At 35.4% G+C, this 26,149-nt stretch overlaps 2 protein-coding genes across 3 annotated transcripts in view; one reads left to right on the top strand and one right to left on the bottom strand.

The window, feature by feature from the left end:
• LOC148940018 (V-type proton ATPase catalytic subunit A) overlaps positions 1-7,916 on the top strand; it is a 60,734-nt gene extending 52,818 nt beyond the window's left edge. For both annotated transcript variants that reach the window (XM_089105913.1, XM_089105912.1), the window contains exons 12-14: positions 2,036-2,242; positions 4,844-5,033; positions 7,323-7,916. In XM_089105913.1, the coding sequence (XP_088962039.1) occupies positions 2,036-2,242; positions 4,844-5,033; positions 7,323-7,415 (490 nt within the window). In that variant the 3' untranslated portion in view covers positions 7,416-7,916. The remainder of the gene's footprint in view (positions 1-2,035; positions 2,243-4,843; positions 5,034-7,322) is intronic.
• A 10,600-nt stretch (positions 7,917-18,516) lies between these two features.
• The window catches only part of LOC148940017 (uncharacterized), a 45,382-nt gene continuing 37,749 nt past the window's right edge, over positions 18,517-26,149 (bottom strand). Inside the window, exons 3-5 of the mRNA XM_089106235.1 lie at positions 25,529-25,672; positions 20,851-20,929; positions 18,517-19,074 (exon numbers count right to left, since the gene is read on the bottom strand). Coding sequence (XP_088962361.1) covers positions 18,688-19,074; positions 20,851-20,929; positions 25,529-25,672 — 610 coding nt within the window. The 3' untranslated portion in view covers positions 18,517-18,687. The remainder of the gene's footprint in view (positions 19,075-20,850; positions 20,930-25,528; positions 25,673-26,149) is intronic.

Below are 26,149 nucleotides of genomic sequence, written 5' to 3'. Positions count from 1 at the left end.
TAGCCCAAATTTATCTCTAAAGAAACGAAGAAACTAACAAAAAACCGGTGTGCTCGAATTTTACACAGCGTAAACTTGAGTGAGTGGCGCATAATACATAAGTTCCAAAATTCCTTCCCCCTATGGAAATTAAAAAAATAAAAACTCAAATAAAATTCTCAAATTTGGAATGCCTTATTTTCCACGGGGGGGGGTATTTACCGTGGGGGTAAACGCCTAGAACCTCTAGTTCAAGGAAAAAAATAAAAGATATAATTTAAAAAAAGGCATCCGTGATCTTTCTTCCGACAAAAATACAAAATTCCACATTTTTGTAGATAGGAGCTTGATACCTCTACAGTAGGGCTCTCTGAAATATCGAATTTGATGGCGTGAATTTGATGGCGTGATTACTTGACAAATTTTCTTAGGCTCGTAGCTTTTGATTGAACTTAATGAATTTTATATATTTGGAATCAGTATATAATGCCAATTCTTTTGATGAATTATATCAAAATTCAAATTTTAGAATTTCGTTTGCTATTGGGTCAGGTTGTTCCTTACTTACAGTTCGCTATTATGAACTATTTGATTCCAAGCCTAAAATAATTCGCGCTTTTAGAAAAATATGAAAATCCCCAAAATCACACCGTCAAAATCAACATGTACGAGAACCCTGCAACAAAGGCTTATTTATAAAGATATTTATTTATAATCTACGAAAATATCATACTTTCTCAGAAATATAATCACGGATGGAAATATAATCACGGATATATTTTTCAAAATGAAAGAAGGCTAGGGGGTATATTTTCTCGTCCATTCTGATTTTAAGGGCATTTCATTGACAGTTTGAAAATCTAGGCTTACATTTTCTCTTTTTGAGAACTTATCTCCTTGCCTCTCATCGTTTGGAAGAAAGTATTCGAGGTAAGTGCGCAATATGGGTTGTAAGGGGGTGACAGCCCCTCCTTTATTGCAGAAACATTAGTTTTAGCTAAAAATTGTAGCTGCTATAAACCAAAGGATTGTCATAGAAAAAGAAGGGCTAAGCGCGGAACCTGGATGCTGAGGGGACGACACCTTCCGTCTTATTGTGGAAATGATAGTCTTTCATGGAAATTTGTTGGTAAAATTTCAAAAATCAAAGTATTTTGAAAAAAAAGTTGAGCAATAGCGTAAAGAGTGGAAGAGTAAGGGAGAAACCCTCCTCGTGATAATGTTAACTCTATTAAAGGTAATGATTTTTTAAAGAAAATATACCTAAACGAGTCAGTCAGGGACTGATTGTAAATTCTATCAATCAATAAAACATCTGTAATCATCATCTCACTATTTGTGTTGTACTTTGAAATGTTCTCAGGAAAACAATGGTCTGACTTGATTGTAAAGAGTCGGAGGCTGACGGGGAGGCAATACTATCTGTATATAGGATTATTTCTGTCTTTTATTGTTTACTTTTCTTTGTTATTATTATTATTCGGGTGTGTAGATGGCAAGCAAGATAAATGGCAAGATCATCATATTTTTATCCCCAGAATATAACGTCCTTGGACTGACACTTTCCATTGATGTTACTGAGTTTGAAGCATCCGAATAACCATACAATTTTTACTTTTATCATTTTGTTTTTATTTCCCCAATCTTGACAGACCTATAAATTGTCTTTTTATTTCTCAGAGCCAGGCTGAAGTTGACCATTTCTTTAGTCATAACTTTTTGATACAGTTGAGATTTTAAAAAGTTTAGTTTCAATTTATGTTATTCCTTCCATGTGTGTACGTCAAACGCGTAAGTGCTATATGAATTTTTTATCAGGGTTATAGTGAAAAAAAGAATTACGATTTCAATATTTTTTGTATTGTTATTCTGTAAGAATGATCATAAACGGTTTCAAGCTATTATTATCAAAACCAGATGAAAAGGACTGCTGCTATGTGAATATGGAATAGAAAGAGGATAATAAAGAAAGAAAGCTACTTAATTATGCATATGTAACATTTTGGCTCTAATATAGATTTACACATTTCTTTTACACTCACTTTTTTTCTTGCAGCAAATATATGAGATCCCTGGATGATTATTATGATAAGAACTTCCCAGAATTTGTCCCATACAGGACAAAATGTAAAGAAATCTTGCAAGAGGAAGAAGATCTTAGTGAAATTGTGCAACTCGTCGGAAAAGCTTCACTGGCAGAGACTGATAAGATTACCTTAGAAGTTGCCAGACTTATAAAGGACGACTTTCTGCAGCAAAATGGGTTAGTTATTTCCGTTTCTTTATCTCTTTCTCTCCCTCTCCCTTTTCTCAATATTTTTCTCTCCTTTCACCCTCGCTCTTTCCCTTTTCCTTTCTTCCCCACCTCATCTCTCTCATATCTCTTCCTCCTATTTACCTCTCTCATACTCCTTCCTTCCTCTCCTTTTCCTCTTCTTCTCCCCTCTCCTCTCTATTCTTGTCCCTCTTCTCTCTATCCTCCTCCCATTATCTCGCTTTCGTCATCCTCTCATCTCTATTGTTTTCCTCTTTATTCTTTTTTGTTTTCCCTCAAGTCTCTCTCCCTTTCCCCCTCCTCTCCCCCCCCCCCCTGTCACTTTCTCTCTGTATTCCTCTCTCTCTCTGTCTCTCGTTCTCGTTATCTTTTTTGTCGATTCAAGAGAGGTGATAGGATGTTTGTCTGAAGATCCCTTCACCAAATAGCTCTGGGAGAAACTTGCATGGCGTACAGTTGAAAATGAATTTAATGAGAATTAAGATATTTTATTTTTGGAAGCCCCTTGTCCCATTCTTTTGACGACTCTAGACCTAGGCATAAATTAACAAAATTAACATTGAACAAAATATTAACCAGTAGTCAGTGATCGAAATGGTTCTAAACCTTGTGTAATTAAGATCCTTATAATTAAAATGACTTTGCTTTCTTTTATATTCACTTGTCTTCAACTTGGTTCAATTCATGCGTCAGTACATCCTCTCTATGTTAGGTTTATCAAAGGGAATTGTATTTCAAGTATTTTGACGCACATTTTGGATCTTGAAATGTTTTCTATATTTTGATAGGCAATCAAAATTTCAATCAAAGTAATCGATAAAAGATCAAGAAGACAAAACAAAATATTTTTTTTAATGTAAAATTTTGTATAAAAAAATTAAATTAAGTTTATTAAAATTTTAAAAAGTATTAAAATTGGAGGAAAAATTTAAAATTAAAAAAAGAAGAAAAAATAATAAATTATTAACAAACTACACATTCCGGCTGTTATATCGAGATCCGTGCGTGTTACAGTTAATTAGTAATAATAACAAACTGTATTGTTTTAAATATATTAATTGGCAATAATTTCGTCATTAGTATGCAAATTGCTTAGTTTGAAATAAAGCTTTGAAAATCACTTTTAACAAATAACTTGTGCTTCTATAACAAATTCAAGGGCGTATCCATGATTTTGTTTAGAGGGGGAGCGGTGGAGGCTACCAAAAAATGCATCAAAAAATTACTTTATATGTATTTTTGTTACATTTTTACGCATCGGACAAAAATTTTAGGGGGAGGGGGGTTTCAAACCCTGAATCCCCCTTCCTCTTGGATACATTCAATAAACGTGAAAAGTCTGAAGCGTTTGGCAATACTGAAAGCTGGTCAAAAGAACTAAAGTGTTGTAAAAAGTTGCAAAGTTTTAGCTTTTTAAATTAACGTAGTATGGTATAGTATTCTCGGAGTATTTAGAGACTGAGACTTTTTGCTATATATTTCTCTTTATTCTTGGCGATAAATAATCCCTTAATAAGAAAGACAATAGTTTTTCCAAATATTTTTAATGGCCGTACAACTAGTACTAAGATCTTAATATATCACTCTTATATACTCTTAATATATCAATATGGCATTTTAAAATACAAGATCCTAGTAGTTATTTTTATGAAAAATCTCTGTTGATTCTGCCCCCTCCTTCGGCTCTTAGGTGTTCTGGAACATATCGAATTCCCTTTGTTAATTGTGAAAGATCTAGATTTTCAATTAGATACCAAATACCATTTATTTCAAATAAATAAAGGCTGAAAGATAGAATTCAAATTGAGGCATCATTTCGGCAAATATCAGTTCTAAGGAAGAAAATATTAAAATTATGTATTGACCTGTGATGGTGGAATAGAAATTTTATTATTATTATTATTTTTTTTTTTTTTTATATTTGTTACCCATGTTGGGATAGCCTTCCGTGCCTCACTTGTCCAGCGTTTGTTTTCTTTATGTTTTTTATGTTTTTTTTTTTTTTATTTACCCAGGTTTTTTTTTTATTTCTCTCTTTTTTTATTATTATAAAATTTTTTTTTTTTTTTTTTTTTTTTTTTTTTTTTTACCCAATTTTACGAGCTTTGCTCTCTGTTGGGGGTATATGTTTTTTGTTATGTTGATTTAATCAAATAAACAGAAGATAGGCACGTAGAAAGAGAGTATGATTATGTATGTCTTGTAACGGATAAACCTAACCAAGTTCTGTCAAAATCTAAGACTAGATGTCTTTTTTTTTTTTTTTTTTTTTTTTTTTTTTTTTTTTTTGTAGAATGACACTTGAGAGAAAAACCTGAAAAACAAAGGGGAAGGAAAGGTTAAATATTTCTCCCCACTAGGACCAGACTAAAAAAAAATTAATTGAACGGAATATTTAAATATAAAAGATAAATTAATACTGGGATGAAGTGATCAAGTATTAATTAGTGAATATTCTACTAGATAAAATTGATCCCGCGTAGCCAGTGATAGAAATGAAATGAGCTAAATTAGCATGAAGAAAATTAATGAATCAAAAAGGGAGAAGGAATTAGTGCGTAATCTAAAAATTTCGTCCTTCTTTTACAGGTACAGCTCGTACGATCGATATTGTCCATTTTACAAAACCGTTGGAATGCTGAAGAACATGATATCATTCTACGATATGGCACGTCATTCGGTTGAATCTACCGCTCAATCCGAAAACAAAATCACATGGACACTAATTAAAGAATCCATGGGCGATACGCTGTATCAACTGTCATCTATGAAGTTTAAGGTAGGCAGATGTTTTTCAGTTATCCTGCAAAAAGACACTGAAATGCCAAAGATGCAAAAATACACTGAACGATAGTTGGGAAGATCTACGGTAAATTTTTGGACTAAAACATGTTTTTGGGGTATCAGTCTCCCCGTGCTGAAGAGTAACCTTTTTTCCATCCCGTATGTACTGTCTAACACTCCCCCCCCCCCCCCCCAACTCCCCACCGTAAAAAGAACCCTTGAGTGCAGTTGTGTTAATACATTTCTATATTGCCAGGCCAGGTGTACATGTGGCAATTACCCCTTCCATCCAAGATCGGTCAAAAGCCCCTCTCCCTAAAACAATTACTCACGAATATACTTTCTGTATTGTCAACACCCCCAACCCGAAATGTCCTTAAAATGGATTTTTTCGATGTTTATGCAATTCTATACGCTCCGCGGAAATTATGTTTGATTCCCGAGAATAGACAATATTGTTGATTCGACAAATTATTAAGGATCGCTCAGTGTATTTTTAGGTGAAGTATTTTGCTTATTTTTCGCAATTAAATTTTCCTCTTCCAAGTCTTACTTATTAAACTTTCGTCTTTTAGGTTTTAAGATAGTTTTATCATATTTGTAATTTGGCTCATTTAACAATAATCTTACTTTGAATTTGTTTTGTTTCTTTGGCTTAAAACATAACTTAACACAGACAAATATGCTATAAACCTGCACAAATACTACGCTGAAAATTGCGTTCTAAGGTTACCTACTTTACTTCATGAAAAGGCCTAAGCGACAGCTACAGAGAAACGCCTTAATAAATGCTAACGTTGCAGGTCTTTTCGATTGGTCCTTTTTGTAACTCTTCTTGTGTATTTTTTTTTATTATTATTTTTTTGTACTGTTATTATTATTATTTTTTTATAAAGCTGTTGAATAACAAGTAAAGAAATAAGAGCGCAAGAATAACTATAAAATGTGGGAACTTTCTCTCTTTTTCTTTCTTTCTCTCTTTCTCTGTCTTTCTCTCTCTCTCTCTTTCTTTCTCTCTCTCTCTTTCTTTCTCTCTCTCTCTCTCTCTCTCTCTCTCTCTCTCTCTCTCTCTCTCTCTCTCTCTCTCTCTCTCTCTCTCTCTCTCTCTCTCTCTCTCTCCTTATTATATATTCCGTCTCTCTCTCTCTCTCTCTCTCTCTCTCTCTCTCTCTCTCTCTCTTTCTCTCTCTCTCTCTCTCTCTCTCTTTCTCTCTCTCTCTCTCTCTCTGTCTGTCTCTCTGTCTGTCTCTCTCTCTCTCTGTCTCTCTCTCTGTCTCTGTGTGTATCTGTCTCTCTCTCTGTCTCTCTCTCTCTCTCTCTCTCTCTCTCTCTCTCTCTCTCTCTCTCTCTCTCTCTTCTGATTGGTAGGCAGCCAACACACATGTTTTTTTTTTATGGCTTATCCTACTCTGTTCTCTTTCCTTTGATTTCTTCATAATTACTATATAGTCCCCGACTACCAGGGGGGTCATGCCCCCTCCCCTCCTGTGGGTGCCGATTATTTAGATCCTACTATTTTCCTGGTTTGTAAATATTGTGTCTAGTGGCAAAAAATCAGGTCTAAATGATTTCTATGTTTCATAAGGCATATATGGACATTCTGAAGCAAAAAATGAAGTGTATAACCTTGGGATATCTGGAATGACTGGAAAAGAGACCCCGCGAGTCTTCTCTGGGTACGGTTTTTTACTTTATAAAAGATATTGGGTATAGCACATTTATTCCTTTCAATGTTGTTACTGTATTTAATAGACAGTGAAAACAGGTACAAAAGTCTAGATATTTCGATCACATATACAGCGACCGTCATCAGTAGAAATACTAAAGTATTATGAAACTAACATATTTATACAAACAAAATAATTAACTTTTGGGTCATTCACAAAGAGGAAATGAGATCAACCCAGTAAACAACAACATTTCAACCCAGTAAACTCAACATTTCGTTTGCAATAAGAAGACACAGAAGGCTTTGCAACCTTTATTGGAAATTTATTTTACATTTAGGCAAGATTAAAGCAGAAAATTTACATCAAGACTTTGATTGAACTTTGTCATTGAATTCTCTCTGAAAAAAAAATACTTTTGCGTCTGTTTTCATTGTCTAAGTAAATAGATTTGTCTCCATTTGAATGTTTATTTGTTCGTCATAGAAAGGTAGTGTGGTCTGAGAAAACAATACCTAATTTAAGGTGTTACGTCAAAAATATTTCCAAATGTCATGGTTGATTTTCTGATGTTTTGTATATTATTTAATAGCTTTTCATTGCAATTATTATCGTAGGACCCAGTCAAAGATGGTGAAGCTAAGATTAAAGCAGACTTTGAAGAGCTACATGAAAAGATGCAACAGGCTTTTAGAAATCTAGAAGATTGAAAATATGTTTGATTCTAAGTTATGTCATCATTCTTGTTTCAGCTAGAATTGCTCTATCTTATTTTTGGTCCACCTCGTAAGAAACATTTCAAATTTAATTTCTGTCTTTACTTTGAATTAACACTCGGGATGAATTGTATGGGTCTGCAAAAACTAGATACTGTGAATATTTTAATGGGTCAGTATGGGTTTTGTAAATGAAACACCAAATTTATTAACTATAGTGATGACCTTAGTCTGCATTCTTGTAGACTAATCCTAATATTACTTAGTCGAATCCTTTTACCCAGCTAGATGATGCTTATATTACTTCATTCCAAAAATTCTAGAGAAAGAAGAAGCTGAAAACATGAAAGACGATTTTGAAATGTTTCTCTTTTTTGCGTGTAGCTCGTGTTTCTTATTTTGTTTTGTTTAGGTCATTTTTATCAGTGTGTGTGCATTAGTAGATATCTTCGGGAAAGTTCAGACGAAAGTCGCTTTAATTTTTTTCTACACAAACATCCTAACCAATACTCTTTTTACATTCTTGTGTCATCATTGCTTGATTTTGAATTTGTATTAGTTTAACCAGAGACGAAAATTAAAATTGACCGTTCGTTTTTAGATTGGTAATTTCTAGAAGGCCTTAAAGCTTCTTTGAAAAACTAAGCTGTTACAGGTTCATGCCATAACATCCAGATTATTTTTAGCCACCGCGTCGAAGTGCTTATTCTTATATAATTGTCCATATCGGGGGGGGGGGGGCAGTTCCAGGCATGCTTTTCCCAACCCTGTTTTTTTATAGGTAAAGAGTATTCTTAGTTAAAAACTGATCGTTAAGAGTCGCTTTTGTTTTGTGTGGCTAGACTTTCATCTACGGGTGGCGTACGGCCCATTTGTTGGTTATTTTTTTTGTTATGTTTATGAATACGAGATTTTCATTTCAAAAGATTCAATTTTTTTTTCAAAATGGACTTTTTCGGGAAAGAGAATTATATAATTGTTCGATCACCTGTTGTTCCTTTTTCTAAGATAATTGGCTTTTTTTTCTTCTTTTTTATGTCCAGTTTGTCTAATGTTCAATTCATAAGTGATTCATGTCATTCCATAACAATATTTATTTCCCAAAGTGATTTGTTCTAAATGTTTTTGTTTTTTTTATGTTATGAAATTAGAAGAATATAAAGAAATATTAATTCTGTCTACTTTATATTAGTATTCTTGCATTATTTTTCGCAATGCTATTAGGAAGATTGTAAATCTTTTTTGTACCCTAGATTTATTATTTTAAGAGCAAATGATGCATTTGTGTTAGTCGAACCATTTAGATAGCTCAAAAGAACTTGTTTAGAATGAATATATGTATTTCTCTGTTTTTATTCTTGCTGCTGCTGTTTTTATTATTATTCATAAAAAAGTTATTGGTTTTTTTCGTTTTTTTTTTTATTTTTTTACAGAAGTAGGTTTTAAGTAGCCTAATCGCGTCTATTATGCCTATCTTCTTCCAAACTAAAAAGAAGGTATGGCTACCTATTTTAATCAAATTTCGTATCAAGGACATAAGACGGAAGTCCAGTGTACCATCCACTCGGATGGGGTAGCTCGAATTATTTTGACGGAGTTTGTCATAAAGAATTCAGCAATTGCTATGGAAAAACATAATATCAAATGGGAGCGCAAAACTCTCGTAGACTTAGATTAAGCAGATGATTTAAGTATTGGTGAAATGATTGATTTTTTGGATGTTTGAGGGCTCAGTTCAGGGTGCAAGAGAGTTCGTAAGTAACAATTTTGAAGTAAGAGCATCATGAGAGGGAGTAAAAAGTGGAGCTTGGACAAAGTAAAGTTGAGGAGGGGCAAGCGCAGCTGTTCTGGCCTTAAATGGCTTGATCCTACGATAAATGACCTTTAGTAGTTGGGGTTATTTGATAGTTTTGTTCCTAAGATAGTAAATATGAAAAACTAAACTACAGATGAAAACGGGAAATTTGCGATTCAATAGGTGTACAATCGGATTATCTACGCAAGTTCAAGGCTTTCAATCCAACAGTAAGTTTATGATTCAATCGTGAATATTTAGGCTCTTGAGACAATTGAAACAAAAATTTATTCTTAATAGATTTTTTTTTAATGAAAATTTTAATACAAAAATAATAATTAAAGTCTGAATTGGCATCACATTTGTTTTTTGTTTTCCTTTATTTTGGTCATGTTTTGTTTACACTAGTTTTTTGTTTCTTTATTTATAAATATTTTTACACTAGTTTGTTGTTTCTTTGTTTATATATATATATATATATATATATATATATATATATATATATATATATATATATATATATATATATATATATATATATATATATATATATATATATATATATATATATATATATACCCCCCCCCCGTTGGTAAAGGCTTCTAGATGTAGAGCTGAAATATTCGGACTTCTATTATTAGTTTTGTATTATTTTTTTTTTCCTCAACATGTTGCTTTCCATATTTACTTGATCACAAGCTTTCAATAATTGATCCCCAGGTCAATTTTGGTACTAGAAAAGGTTTTTAAGTCTTAAACTCTGCCTCTTCCTATTACTAAGTCTTGACACATCCTCAGATGACTTGTGTCAACTTTGAGAAAAAGAAAAAAAGGATCAAGTTCATTTCATACTGTAGTTCCTGAAACTGCAGGAAAGGTGGGTCCAAGAATTTAAGCTGGATTTTAACCCAAATTTAATTTTCTTTTTCGTAGTTCAGAGAATTTTTAGAAATTTTTTCATGGGATCTTTGGAACCACACTATGAGGATAGGGACTGAAGTAGTGGCGTGAGAACGCTTTCTGGTTTATGGATGTATATCCATTCATGGAAGTCTCAATCACGTAGAACAACAATTTTCCAACTTCGCGATTAGTTACCGTTCTGGAGAGAGAAAGGGTCAAAACCAATTAAAATACTCCATTTAAGAATAGCCAACCATATTTTTAGAAAGATTTTGGGCTAAAAATTAAAAAAAAATTGTGTGTCATGTCTGGAAAACCTTTTAATTTCAACTAGTTCAATATTGGGCTCAGTATATCATTATTTTAATGTACTTCTTGCAAGTCTAATTTGTAGAATTCCTACCAGTCTTAGTGACAATGCACCCTTTGGTGCTTTTTCACCCAAATGAGGGTTTCTTCTAAGCGAGTCTTATGCTGCCTCTGTTAGAGTCGGACGCTGCTGAAAAGGGGGTGAGTCTAAATCAGTTTTGCGCTCGAATTACCCGCTTGTATCCTACTTGCCAATTACCATAAAGAGCTTGACGGGTCATTCCAAAACTTGAAGAGCCAATTTTGTTTAGCGATCTCTGATCAATCATCACAGATCTTTTTAACAGACATGAATTTATATTTCATTTTCATCCATAAAAAGTGTTTTTTCTTTTTTTATGATCATCTGCGGCGTCCATGATCACAACTGTGTTCCCTTTGTGTGCTTTTGTAATTGCTGTTTTTTTGTCTTTTTTCAAGTCAGGGAGGATTCTAATTTCTACACTCAATTGAGTTGAAAGTAACAAAGACCCTAAAGGTTACCCTACTCCCAATTTTTACGGTCTTCCCAAAATTCATAAGAAGGATATCCCATTGCGTCTTGTCACATTTCCCTTGATTTCCCTCACAGTTTTCTATTGAAAGACTCTTTCTGGTACCGTTCTGTTGACGATATTTTGTCTGTTTGTGAACATAGGCATGATTCTCTAATGATTTTTTGGTACGCTTTCGATTCAAATCTTCAATTTACATTTGAGCTGGAAGATTCAGGGATGATTCTTTCTTATATGTTTTAATTCTAAAAAAAACAATTCTAACCTTGAATTTTCTGTTTATAGGAAACCCTCCCACAACACTCGTTATCGGCGTTCCTCGTCAAACCAACTTCCTTCTGTAAAAAGAGGGGTGGTAATCTTTTTAGTCTACAGAGTTCTAAAAATCTGATCACACAATTATGTAGCATCTGAATTAAATTGTTTTAAATATATTTTATTCTTTAACGGTTACCCAATTAAACTTGTTGAGAATATCATAGATAGAAGATTAAAAAAGGTAAAACAAGGAAATAGATCCCCAATTCTTTAGTTACTCCGGCAAATGAAAACAAAACCTTCACCACTTTACCATATATCCCAAAAGTTTTGAAGAAACATAATCTCTCTGTTTCTTCCAAAAATGAAAAAAAGGTTGAACATTTTTTTCAGTTCTCGAAAGGATAATGCTGACCCTGTATTGGGTAGTAGTGTTTAAAGAGTCTCGTGTTCATGTGGGAAGTTTTGCATTGGCAGGAACCGTCAGAAGCTGGGGGAACGACTGCATGAACATAAGTTTAGTGACAAATGATAAATTAATAGGTTAGTTTTAAGGGGTGATTTGGGGTTTAGGAGTGAAAGAGTTATAAGGCCAGTTAGTATGATTAGGTATTGGGAACAATTAGTATCCCTACCAGAGGAGAGGATGCTAAAAGCAGCTTACCGAGAATCTTTGAGAGATAGGAGGAAGGGTTCTTGGGCTAGCCAAGTTAAATATATTTTGGAAAGTTGTGGAGAAGCTAAGCTGTGGGAACGGGGGAAAAGTTTAGCGGTAGCAAAACATGTTAAGTTTATTGTAGAGAGCCAGGAGATCCAGAAATGGTATTGTGATACATCCTCGTCACCTTCTCTATCTCTGTATGTTAGTATTAAGGACCTATGGGGTGAGGAAGTGTAATTTAAGGTGGGGCCTAGTAGGGGGAATGAAAGTGTGTAATATGGGCAAGGGAAAATTTTGTAGCATTTGGAGACAGGAGAAAATATTTGGGGAAGATTAGGTCGAAGGCTGGTCCCTATTTTGTCCGATGTGTGGGACAAAAATGATGATTTAACTCATTTTTTATGTTTATGTAAGATGTAAGGAGTTAAGAGGTTTGAGTGAGGAAATTTTTCCGCGGTGGTTTGAAAGGGAGGACTGGGTGGGTAATATATTAAGAGATAGAAATTTTTTGGGGATAAAGAATTTGGGAAGGATTATTGGGCTGGGCATGGAGTATAGAAATCATTTTCTTTAGATTTATTTTTTATTTTTGTTTTGTTTATAGTAAGGGTGTTTTCATTTATTATTTTTCAAGTGTATCGTGTATTAACCATGTCCCAGTAGGGCTTTAAGTGTTATTAATTCATATGATATCCTAAGATCTCAATAAAAAGCCCATGAGATGTGAAAATATCAATGACGATTTTGCTTCTGCTTTGGCCCCTCTACATCTTTAAAAATCCAGGTCATTTAGTTCTTTTTGACTAGGCAACTTTAATATCTACAGCAAATGGCTTACCATAATCTTTTAGGGAGGTAATAGAGACATAATAGATAGCTCAACAAACAACGCAAGTCCTTGCTTCACAAGGACAAGAAAGACTTCATTGTGGATAAGGCCGATGAACTTAAACAAACTGCCCAAAAGAACCACACTGGCGCAGTATTAAAGTTCCTGCACGAGGTGATTAGCCAACATGCCATGACGCTCACAAGCCTGAAAGCATCAAATGGAGAAACTACATGCGATCAGTGTCAATGTGTTGGTCTCTGGGAGAAACACTACTAAGCTGCTAAACTCAGATCTACCCGACTGCATTGACCCAGGGCTTGTAGCCGCTGCTAAAGAAGTTACCCTTCCCCCGACAGCGCCAACCTTTCTCCTGAGGAGATTAAAACGGCCGCAAGGAAAATGAAAAACAATAAAGCATCAGCCATCAGTGCCATTACTATAGAGCTACTCACTACGGATGGCCCTGCAATGATACTTTGGCTGCAGATGGTGTTCAGCATAGTATGGTTCACTCAAGTTATTCCGTCAGACTGGAATAAAGAATAATCGTGCCTGTGTTTAATCACAAGGGCAGCAAGGCAGATTGCAGCAGCTACCGTGGTATCCTCTTACTCTCACTTCCCGGAAAGCTCTTTGTACTGCTCCTGTTGAAACATGCAATAAGTTTTCTTACATGCTTTGCGCCGCCCTCAACAAGCCGGATTCATGCCAGGAAGATCGAAAACTGAACAGATTCATACGATCAGACAGACCGTTGAGAAGACACTGCAATTCAACAAGAAAGCTTACATAGCTTTCATTGACTTTCTTTCTGCCTTTGACACTGTTGACAGAAAGTTCCTTTGGCTAATCCTCAAAGCTGCGGGCCTTCCAACAAAGATAGTCAGCCTCTTTAAAGAACTCTACAGTAGTACAGAAAGCGCCGTCCTTGTTAATGGGAAGCTTTCTTCTTCCTTCCCCATCAAAATGGTGTACGGCAAGGATGCGCTGCTGCACCCGATCTGTTTAACTGCGTCATCGACCGCATTTTGAACGAGACACATTGTGTACACCCTTTTGGCATAAGTTATGCCAGGAGGACTTGTCTAATGTTGACTTTGCCGATTATGTAGCCGTCCTTAGCGAAAATCTCAACCAGCTTATATGTGCAATGAAGACCCTCCCCTCCATTGCCTCTATATTTGAGCTGCAAACTAAATAGAAAAAAACGAATAGCATGCCCATAAAAAAGACCGCATCAGTATCACCCTTAACTGTTGTGATCAACAACCAAGCTGTTGAAGTGGTAAGGCAGTTCACTTATCTCGGATCAATTATATCATCAAATGGCACACTTGACACCAAAATCTCAGCCAAATGAGCCAAGGCAAACTCTGTATTCGGACGGCTCCTGAGAGCAGTCTTCCACAAACCGCAAATTAGTGGCCTTAGAAAAGCCCGCATATACAATGCCACAGTCTCAAGCACCATGCTGTACTCGTCTGACACATGACTAATAACGAAGACACAGCTAAGAAAGGTCGATGCGATTCAAACTGGAAACCTGCCTCGAGTTGAAGACGTCAAACGTTATGATAAGATCCGCAACAATAAGATCCTGAAGACCTTCAAGTTAGCGAACCTCTCCACCCAATCTACGGCCACTTACTCCGCCTCCCGTCAACTACCCCTGCAAGGATCATTTCGGACTTCAATCCCTCGATTGCCTGGAAACGTCCTCGAGGGAGGCCGTGCACCAGATGGGCTGATGTTATAAATCAACGCCTCTTCAATCGCAACATCGACTCAAATGAGACTCCATCCCTAACCCTGGACAGGGCTGCTTGGAAAAGAATGACAGCGCTGTCAACCAGTTCTGTCTACGCTGGCGACCCTGCTGAGCAAGAGTGTTAAGTCAAGACATAATAGACAAATGCATAAATAGAGATTTTGCTTTAAATAGATATACTGGACATATTCCTATAAACCCAATTTGCAATAACTTAATATTAAAAGATCCAAACTACGTTATTCCTCATTAAAAATTCATTTGACTACACTTTTAATGAAAATTAGATCATTAGGCAAGCTAAGTCAATCGCTAAGCAGAGAATTCTTTCCCATTCTAACCGGTGAATAGTCTTTGATTTATTCTGGCTTGTTTTTTGGTTCGTTTGACTCAGTGTTTCTTCTGCTCTGTTCGAATATACTTGAAAAGGTTAGTTTGTTTTCCTTTCTTAACACTGAAGACGGCTTGGCGGAGGTCCCTGTCGAAATATTTACTTTTGTCATTTTCGCTTCTTTTCTGTCCACTGGCAGATATTACTCTTTTTATCTTAGCTATTTAATTTTATTGTTCATTTATTATTTTTTCTTCTTTGCAGTACTTTATGTATAGTCAGTGTGGTCTTAGAATGTATTTAAGATGTCATTGTGAAAAATGGTAGGCGTTTTTGTACAAGTGGTGTCGTGGGCTTTTTGAGAACAAAATACATTATTGTTTTCATTGGCTTTAATGAGCAGAATATGCCATTGTGTCCTATTGTGATTCTCTTGTTAAATTGGTGAATAATGTTGGTCAGAGAAACGCAACAAAAGTTAAACCCTCAGTTTTTTACTAGGGTAGATGTAAATTATCCCACTTTTTTATTTGTATCCTCTGCATGGAGAATCAGAATAAAACAAATCAGGAATTTGATTTTTGTAGTGTTCGTATCGCTTTTGTATGTACACCTGACTCCCTGATGCATCCTGGACAAGCATAATTCATGCACAAAAGAAAGTAAAACTAAATATTTGCAGGGATGACTCAAGTCATCCCTGCTCAGCACAAATGGAGAATGTATTGAAGTCTTAAAGCAACAAAGTTACCTACAATTACGAAACGGCTTATTTGTTTCAATCAGTAAAAGATTTCAATTAAGCACTAGGAAAACTATTGTAAAGGTTGGGGAGGAACGGGGAAGTAGCGGCTTCCTTCATATTGAGGATAATCTCTGTTCGTTTTAAATTTAAACATCACTCTTTAATTTAATAAACATTTTAAGCTGTTCAAGCAAAGGCGTATCCAGGATTTGGTTCGGGGGATGAGGTATTTTGCTAGGGGGAAGAGGGTGGTTTACAAAAATTTAAAGACGCATCAAAATTTTGTTTATATGCATTTTCGTTACGTTTTTACGAAATTTTGGGATGGGTTCAAACCCGGTACTCCCCCACCCCCCTCGCCACCCCGGGTACGGCCTTGTGTTCTATTTCTGTGTATTGTCATATATGAGCTTGAAATACTTTTCCCCTACTTCAAAATGAAAATAGCGTAAAGTGATCTAAAATTTCATTAATAAAAATTTTTTTGGAATCGGCAGTAATAATCGGAGTACTAATACTTACCGTAAGATCTACTTTCCTACCGTTAGATTTTTGACAACAAAAGATTGTGAGATGTCGCGATAAATAGGTAGTTAAGGAGACGACGTGATGGTACCTCCCTGTAAGTAAGGTATGGCAGCCATGGACAGTTTCTTGCTAAAACAAATGGTTAATCCTAATGACTTAACATTTTCGTCCTTAGGGGGGCTTCAGATGTGGAGATAATAATTAGATAGAGGTTTTCCCCTATTTTGTTTTCTATATAAAATGGACTTTTATTTCTGTAGCCTGGCAGTTTTAGCAAGAAATAACCCCACTGCACCTCGTGTATACAATGTCATATATATTGATTTGTTGATTTTCCTTAGCACCAAAATTAGTATTTATTATCTGAGTTTCTAGATACCTTTAGATGTCATGAGTATTAACATCGTCCGGCACTTCTGACCTCACTTTGCTTTCTCATTTGACTTGTTTTGTTTACCAACGGAAGGGACGCTAACTATATGTATGTATGTATTTAAAAAAAAAGCCGTCGGGCCATAGAAAAAAAAACAGAACATAAACATAACAAAACCAACAAAACAAAATACAAATAAATTAAAAAGGAAAAACGTACTTATATATGAATGTTCACGAAATTATTTATAAAGAGATACATCTTTCACGATGTATCAACATACTTAGCCAGAAAAAGCCGTCGGGCCATAGAAGAAAAAACAGAACATAAACATAACAAAACCAACAAAAAAAAAATACAAATATATTAAAAAGGAAAAACCATGTGCTACAGAGCCGTTCCTAGGGTTGGTGGTGCCCGGGGAAAAATATTTCACGATGTATCAACATACTTAGCCAGATTCCTTAATGTCATTTTAACTCGTGATCCTACAATCCTTCCAGAGCCGTTCCTAGGGTTGGTGGTGCCTGGGGAAAAATCTTTCACGATGTATCAACATATTTAGCCAGATTCCTTAATGTCATTTTAACTCGTGATCCTACAATCCTTCCACCCACCTTTTATCTGTCAACCCTAACGAAAACCACTCATCTCTCAGATCTGCTAATTCCCCAAAATATGAAAAATATCCTCATCACCTTCCCCATACATCGGACAAGGGACTTGGTTAGCACTATAACCCCTAAATGTCCTCTCTCTTTCCCCAATATCAATCGACCCTCCCCTGAAGTTCAAAATCTATTTTATCTCTTCCCCTTCCAAAATAAACTTCTTCCCCCACGTGCCCTTCACCGTACTATACAGACTCAGAGATCCAGAGGCCTCCTTCCGAGTCTGCCACTGCTGTATTCCTTGCTCGTGTAACCTTTCTTTTACCTTATCAACCACTGTAGCCGAATTCGATCCCTTACCTTCATTCCAAAAATACGAATATCCTGCTTCATCTAAAATTTTCTTAATTTCCTGCGGCCACCCTACCTCTATTTTACCCTCCAACAAACTAAAATACGCTTCTTTCGCTTGCCTATTTTTACTTCTTAAAATTTTTATCCAAAACTTCACCATTCCTGTTAACCTATCTTTTCTTAACCTACTTAGTCCCAAATCACCCTCCAGTACAACACTGTGAGTGGATTTATAGTGGATATATTAACTAAAAAATTAATTCATCTCAAACTCTTAAAAAAAAAAAAAAAAAAAAAAATAAATAGCCCGGTTCAAAGGAAAGCTTTCACCAACAGTTAATCATACTTAACGCAATGACCTTACCGTGTGCTACAGAGCCGTTCCTAGGGTCGGTGGTGCCCGGGGAAAAATTAATCACACTGCACTCTCATGATACAAATATAAGCAAAAAAAGCCAAATCAAAGTGAGCAATCCCCCATATATGGCACCCACTCTATAGATGTAGTGCCTAGGTCAGGTGCCCCGGTCGCCCCCCTCCACTAGGAACGGTTCTGTGTGTTACCATAGTATTATATAAACACAGCTGCATTTAAAGAGAAACAGTTGTTTATTCCTTAAGAGTAGGCTATTCCTCGAAAACAAAGCCATTAAGTTTATTTTGTCGTCAATTGTTATTGATTCATTTGTTTTTATATTGAATATTTTCTTTCATCTCAATGTTGTAAGCTGTTTTACTTTTTTAAAATTTTTGATTGAATTTAAAGAACAGTTCTAACAAGCAAAATATCCACGCTAGTGGAGATCTGTGAAAAACTAGATCTATTGGACTATGCAAGATCTAGGGTTTGCATAAATGGGCTTAACAATTTAAGCAGTTCAGGACATAACCAAGTCCAGCTCCGACAAAATTTGTAGTCTGATTATACAACTGACCATCTAAATTTTACTCATAAAAAAAAGTTCCAGGTACGTGGCTATACTGTGAAAACTGGGTAAACTGAATTAAGTTTTAACCTAGATAATTTATTAATGGCAGAAATTTATTCAAAAAGCCATAGGTTTTTATTAAGTCACTAAATTCCCATTCTCGGCTGTGCTTAGCCAGGCATTTGATTCTAGACCTCATTATTTTTTGTCAATAAGAACATGAAGAGAAAACAAATTATTATTGGTCTAAAATAATAATGTGTAGCTAAACACACCTGAATAAGTGCGTTAATACAAGTAATTTCATATTTTGTATTAATTTTGTAGACTCTTTAACATTTGCATTGGAATTCCGTCTTCGTAATCTCCATTTGCATTCGAAGTACTTATAGATGACTCTGGGGATGCTAATTTAGCTGTTTCAGTCACTTCAAAATCGGTGCAAAAACTTCCTGTTGTATCCAATTCAGCTCTGGCAATTTCACTTGATTGATGCCTTGATCGCGTTGAACTAGTTTTCCTTGTTCTGTCAACCGAAGTCAGTGACATTGAATATCTAGTCATTGATGTAGAAGGACGAGACTGTGCAATCAAACTGGTTGCTGAAATAGAAGTTGTTTCGAAATCAGGAAGAAAGCAGCAACGCAGCAGCAAAGAGCAGAAGGTAAACAGCCACGCTACAAATGATCCAAATACAGTAATCTACAAAAAAAGACAATATGTTATTTAAAAGATAAGCTGTCGAATTGAAACTAATGGAATAACGTATCGATTTTTGGGAACGATATGGAATCTAGAAATGTTAGTGTCCCAAATTTTAGTGTCTAGAAATTTTGTGTCCCAAATTTTGCTCATTAACTTCATATGTGTCTGAGCTGATACACTTTATAAGTATCCCCCAATCTTTGACGCAAGTAAGATGTGCTATAGTTTTCCGTGACGTTTTAGTGGCCAACCCTAGATATTAATGTAAGGAAAATGCTAGAAAAAATTGTCATCAATATGGGAGTTGGACCTTCGAGTCTTCACCAGCTAGTTGAAACACTTACCGGTAGCCCATCTGGTAAAACAGGAAATATTTTACAGCGTTAGATTGTTTCTTTTTTTTACAGATTGATTTGTTTTGAACGGTAAATCTACAATAAACGTGTCGAGGCCGATGATCTACGGGTAAATGCTTAGGCTAGTTATCAAAAACTAGCCTATCGTGGGTTCAACCCACGCCTCGAAAAGCCTAGGTAATCGTGGGTTCAACCACACTGAGCTCAGTTATGCTCAGTGGCGGATCCAGGAGGGCGAGGGGAGTGCCCCCCTAACATAGTCTAAAGTAGTTTAATTTACTTAATTAACGCAAGTTTGCGTTAATCAAACTTGCTCCTAACGCAAGTTTATCGGATCGACCTATTTTGCAACCCCCACCCCTCTAAAAAAAAGAGTCTTGAATCCGCCCTTGGTCATGCTTGCCAAATGTACAGCGCTGTATATTGGTGGTATTGTTCTATATGGTTAAAAATATAACTTGTTTAACATATGTATATTTTTTTTAAATTTATTTATCGTATTGATTTGACCACTAGCTGTATTTCCTCTTAAAAAAATGGAAATCTAGTGCTAAGTACCTTAGTACCTTTCTAATAACTGAATAATGGTAACAGTTGTGCTTCAATATAGGGGCTTCCAAGCATGGTTGTTCAAAGACATGCAGACGCGATAGCAGATTGGTATGGGTGAGTTATAGAAAGGATTTTCTATACCAATATGTTAGGCGCAAAAGCATTATTATACCAAGAAGTATGTAGCCTATTCTAAAGAGAAGAGTACAAAAGGATGCAAACTTGGAAGTTATTGAGATCTTTATCCCGGTTGCAGCGTGAGATGCAACCTAATAAAAATGAACTGTAGCCCATAGTAACCGAAAGCTTAAAAGCACAGTTTAAAATTGTCAAGCGAGTAGGAATCACCGTTTGAAGCTGATTCAGAAGTGGTAACTTCGTTTTCTTCAGTCTTAATAGTAAAAGATTGTAAAGAATAAATTTTCCAATGGTAGAAGTTTATAAAAGAAATGTTCATTTGACATTTTCTATAGCATCTAAACTACAACAAAAAATTTGTTTGAAATAATAGGACACACAAATAAGGTAAGAATAATTTTATGATAGCTGTCAGGTATGGCTTCCAGGTAATTTTTCATCAAAAATTCACTTCTGCTGAGGCTAAAAATTCTAAAAACTCTGTAACCTTTTAAGCAGTTTCTCTATTATTTTTTGTAAGAAAGGTTAAATTTGAATTAAAGTAGAAGGCCAGACACTGAACTGTATTTCGTCTTGAAACTTGGATCTCGCAACTTCATATTAAATTAATAGAGCTTAGGCACCGTCAAATGGCTCCTAATCATTTTTGGCCGATTTTTCGAAAACAAATTAAGCAAAGGTTGAGTCAAGCCCATAAGAAATTTTCCGAAACATAAACGCTACTCACTTCAACAAGAAAGGCTTGGAAATAAAAAACGTTCATTTTTGGTTTCGCATCAACAACATAGTTTCGTATGTCCGAGCACCTAGAAAGAAATAGTCTATATGATAAGAAAAATGACAAAATTATGCTTTGTGTTTTATAGTGGAATAAAATAAATATTTTACTTTACGTAAGCTACAAACATGTTATACAGCTCACAACAAAAGCACAAACACGATAGGATAATAAAAACATGCTTATGAGTTATTTGTTTGCTACTAACTCCGCTCTACTAATTTGCTACAACAAATATAAATTTCTGAATGTAATAACAATAATATTGCTTTAAAAAAGGCTAATAAGCGTCTAATTACACAAATTTAAATAACACAGACATCTGTTCAACTCGAAACTGTTCTTCAAAGATCTGTTGATATCATACATTTGAAATAAGCATTTTGTTATTACAGTTTTTAGTTAAGAAGTAGTATTAACAAAATTATTACCATACTGTATTACGCACGCCTGAAAAACATTATACAGCTCACAATTTCAACATAAGTATAGACCAGGACTACAAAAAAAATGGTAGTGCACTAATTGTTTGTTATTTGATTTCTTAAATTGTCTTTTATGATGTTTTTTTATGACGAACAAAAGTTTTAGTAAGTGCAATTGATTTCTTTTAACGGTCAAATTTTAATTTACTTGCTTAATGGCAGATGATTAGGAAATTAAAAAAAATTACCATAAAATTACAAATTTTTGGAGCATTGGCAGGTTAGAAGATGGTCACAATTTTAGTCACACCATGTTTGTGGCCATATTTACGAATTCTGAGTCGTTTTTTTTCAATGGTTGAAAGAATTACTGACCATTATCGAGACAACCATTCTCCTTAAGTAGAGCAAGGTATCTCAGTCAGGCTCCTGGAGCCCAATGATGCCGCAGAATGCACAGCCTCCAAGAGACTTCCTGAGGGTTCCAAAATTTAAAAGGTTGAGAATCACTGACAAATGTTTATAAAACTAACCATATAAAGAAGCTAGAAACAAAGCAACTATGACAGTATTTATATAAAATAAAATACTTGTAAAAGTAGCACACGTATTTTCTTTCTTTTTATTTCATAGATATGAAATCTTCTTTTATTTTCATAGGCCAAGTAGAAATCATCAATTGTCCCAATCACCTTGTCCGATTCAGAAATCATCAATTCTCAGACATAATGTTTTTCACTTTCGCTTTGACTTCACCTGAATTCCTGTCATTTGTCCATTATTTTGTAAAAAAAAAAAAAAAAAAAAAAAAAAAAAAAAAACACCAGACCTTTCTTAAGGTTGCAAATATAATTTTTTTATACCTGTTCAAACACTTATTCTGCCTTTCTAAAGAAGTTGTGTTTTTTTTTTTGAACAAAAGCTCTCACTAAAATTGGGCCTTTGGTGCCCAAGTCGCTGCTTCTTCTGCCTTTCTAAAGAAGTTGTGTTTTTTTTCGAACAAAAGTTCTCACTAAAATTGGGCCTTTGGTGCCCAAGTCGCTGCTTGTTTGGATCTAAACTCAGGATTGCTTGATAGTTTCGAGATTCGATGCAGCTAATTGGAGATAAGAGCTTGCTAATTCTGCTGCCTAGCAAGAATAAACAAAAATCAATGAGATGACAGTGTCCTCCTGTATATTTAATATTTTTGACTAATTATTTAATTTTTGACTTATGGTTTGTAAATTTTTAAACTTAATGTTTAAGATTTTGGGTTCTTGCGGGGGGAGGGAGTGGTGTGGAGATGATATATAAACAGGACCCCCTCTATTTTCTTCTAAGTATTATTGACTTCTGTTTTCCAAGCATGACAACTTTACCAAGTAATGATCCCATTGGTATCTTCTACAAATAAAGGCATTATTGTGTCATCTGTGTTACTATTACTACTGCTACTACTAGCTACTCACTGCAACACAAAACTGCCTGAAACCAACACAGCTACGTACGCTCCTCCTCCTTCCTAATCTATTTAAATCCTCCCTCTATACTCTCTTAAGAAGTTCTAATTTCCCTTAAATCATTCCTCACGACCTCCTGCCACCCGATCGGGGAAGACCTTCTTTTCGCTTGGCCCTAAATGAGTGGCTGAATAGGAGGATCCTTGGCAATTTGTCATCTTTCATCGACAAAACATGTCCTAGCCATCTCAACTGGTTACCTAAAATAATCCCTAAACAATTTCTCTGGAAAGAATAAAATAATCCTCCTCCATTTTCTGATATCCCACGTTTCAGGACCATACTTGACCACACTTATCACTGTAGCTTCCAATATTGTAATCTTGATTCGTATATTTATCTTCCTGCTATTCCAAACTTTTTCCAACTTTGAAAAAAATAACCTGGGCCTTGACTATTCTACTTTTCATATCTTCACTGAATTCACCACCTAACTTTACTGATTTTACTAAGTATAGAAATCAGGAATGGGCATCCGCGATTTTAGGTCTTCTATCAATCTGTGAACACTTAAAAATACTGAAAATAATTAGTGACTTTAAATAGACCGTTAATAAGTTGTGAGTGACAGAAAGAAGGTATCTAGAATTTTGAACATTTTCAATAGACGGTCCCGCGGTTTGGAACTGCTTTTTTGGAGCAAGTCTCCTTGGTAAAACAGCACTTACAATTTTTGTGCTAGCGCCATCTATAGCAAAGAAAGATTAGTAAACAGCGCTATTTAAAAACCAAATGGAGTTCTAATTTGATGAAGGCGGATCAAGGCATTTATTTATTATAACGAATGATGTCGAATGAAACAAATGGGCTGTGACACAAATATGTTTTGATACCTTGACAGAAACTCTGAATTTAAAACTGGACTCAATCCTCTGATCTCAGTTTGTACGTTCAAAGAAGCTTGACAGTATGAACGCTGAGACTGTGGAGCTTAAGATCCAGTCTTCTTCGCACACGAGTAAAATTGCATCCCTTGAGAAAGATTCTGTTCTTCAGAAAGGTCTCTGTGATGAGCTTGAGATAAAAGCTACTCGGCTTTGAAGTTAAAGATAGACAGTTAAACCTAATATTCATGGTTTACCGTCAGAACGCCCAGGTCAAAATGCCAAGTCTAATGTTGAAAATATTTATAAAAGAAACACTAGGCCTAGCAGTTGATAGCATCCATGTGACAAACTTTCACCGTCTTCCTGATAAACGAACAAGCGGGGTTACCATGCATAGAATACCCAAAGCAATACCTGTCCTCATCTGATTACGTAATGAACTTGAGATCCAAAGCGTTTTTAAATTTGTTTTGAAGCTTAAAGGATCCAGGATACGTATTACATCAGACCTTCCACCAGTACTAAACAAACTTCGTAGCAGTCTCCTGGTTAAAGGGAAAGAATTACGTGAAAGCGGTGATGTCTTAATGACCCGTGTTAAACAAAGGGGCGCAAAAATCTGGTTAGAGATAAAGGACGCTAATCTCAGCTGGGAGAAATATGGATAGCGTTTAAATATTCTTCGTCAATTAAGTAGTGCGTTGTTTAGGTAGGGCCCACTTTTACAAAAAAGGTGTTTTTGCTGGCATAGTTGAAAATAAAACTCAAATTGAATCAGAAAATTGAAAGGTCTGATTGATATTAGGGACGCAGACAATTTTTATGGCTTAAAAAACGCACAATAGCTTTAGAGGGTATACCAAAAGTATATAGAATGTCTAGCAGTCATTGTTTTTGGGGCTCTGGCATTACTTCTTATAAAATACTTCTATAAAAGGACGACGAAGAGGGTAAGATTTTATGACATCATACTATAAAATAATGCTATAGATCTGCTTGCACAAGAGTTTCAACAACCGTTTAGTATCAGAGTTAGTAAGTTGTTGGAAAGGGTATTATCAGAGAAAAGTTACCGAAGTAACGAAAATCGAAATTACTCTAGTTTAGATGGAGACGCTAATCCTCGGGAATCAAGAATTTGTGCTTCTACCGGAGTACCAGAAAAAATTAGAAAAAGAAACGACAAGAGCGGTTGAAACAAAATGGAAAGGCTAGGTGACCCAATCTTCCGCCCAAGCAAAGCGAGAGCTATCAAAAAGGCCCAGGAAAACCCTATTTGGTCTAGTTTTCATATAATTCTTATTCTCGTGTCTTTAATTCATGTGTTGATGGAGCGCCTTCCTTCTTCATGATCAGGATTTCCCCAATAGTGAGTTCCTAAAGTGCTACATTCCCCATATTTGTGTGTTACGCAGCGATTTTCGGCACTACAGTCAAAAAATTGACTATAATAGTGCAACAATAGTGCTAAAATAGCGCTTTCGTGATATAGGTGGCAACCCTGAGCACGTACTACAATGCTACACATAATGAAATAGTGCTGCAATAGCAATTTCGTGCTACAGTTGGAATCCCTGCTCAAGACTTCATATAACCTTCCATTCACACGAGTTTTATTCACCCTTGAGTGTTAACCCAGTCTATTTCCTACCTTGAAGACCCCCCCTATTTTATATCGTATTAATGATGCAAAATAGGTTTCCCAAGATATTTTTACTACACTTGGGTTTGGGTTACAAGAAATACATCCCATAGGGTTATATATTGTCGTATCCACAGGGTTATAAGTGTTACTTTATGCTTAGCATATACTTTCAAATTATCTGCAATACCAGCTAAGTATTATACGCTGAATTCACCGAAATTTACTTACCGCTGAGCTTTCAAACCAGTTGTAATTGACTGACAGAATGCTCGAAGTCCTCCATAATATGTTGCAGCATTTAAACCAGAGATGAGAAGAAGTATGCCACTTGCACACACTCCGGGACAAATTAACTGCCATGGTTTAGAATATCTGAAAGAGAAAATCACCAAGGCTGCATTTTCAACGTAACTCTAGGTATTTTTGCCAATCCTGAATTTAACTCAAAGATTTCAAGGCAAGGTCATGAAACAATAAAATTACAGATTCAAGTTAGCTCAACATATTTATTGCTGTAATACGTATCAGATAATTTTGTAGGTACAACAATCTAGTTATACCATTACAATATTTGGTTATAAAATGGGTAATAAGTTAACATTGTATTCACATGATGGTAAGACAGCTAATCTTAATGATTGTACCGTAGTAAACCAAAGACTGGCAGAATCAATATAAGATACTAGGATATACAGGTGTGCTGTTATTGATGTTAAAGGTAAAGATCAGTAGTATTACCGTATAATAGTTTCTGTGGCCCCTATGGCAGATCAGACGGTGCCCTCCCTGGGCTGGGCATTGATCCGACGCCGCCCTCCCCGGCGTAAGTATTGATCCAACGGCGCCCTC

This window comes from Artemia sp. Qi Xiang Cuo, chromosome 20 (assembly GCF_049724085.1).
Source record: "Artemia sp. Qi Xiang Cuo chromosome 20, ASM4972408v1, whole genome shotgun sequence".
NCBI lineage: Eukaryota > Metazoa > Arthropoda > Branchiopoda > Anostraca > Artemiidae > Artemia > Artemia sp. Qi Xiang Cuo.
Note: the sequence above shows the minus strand (reverse complement) of the source record. Positions and strands in the feature narration are given on the sequence as shown.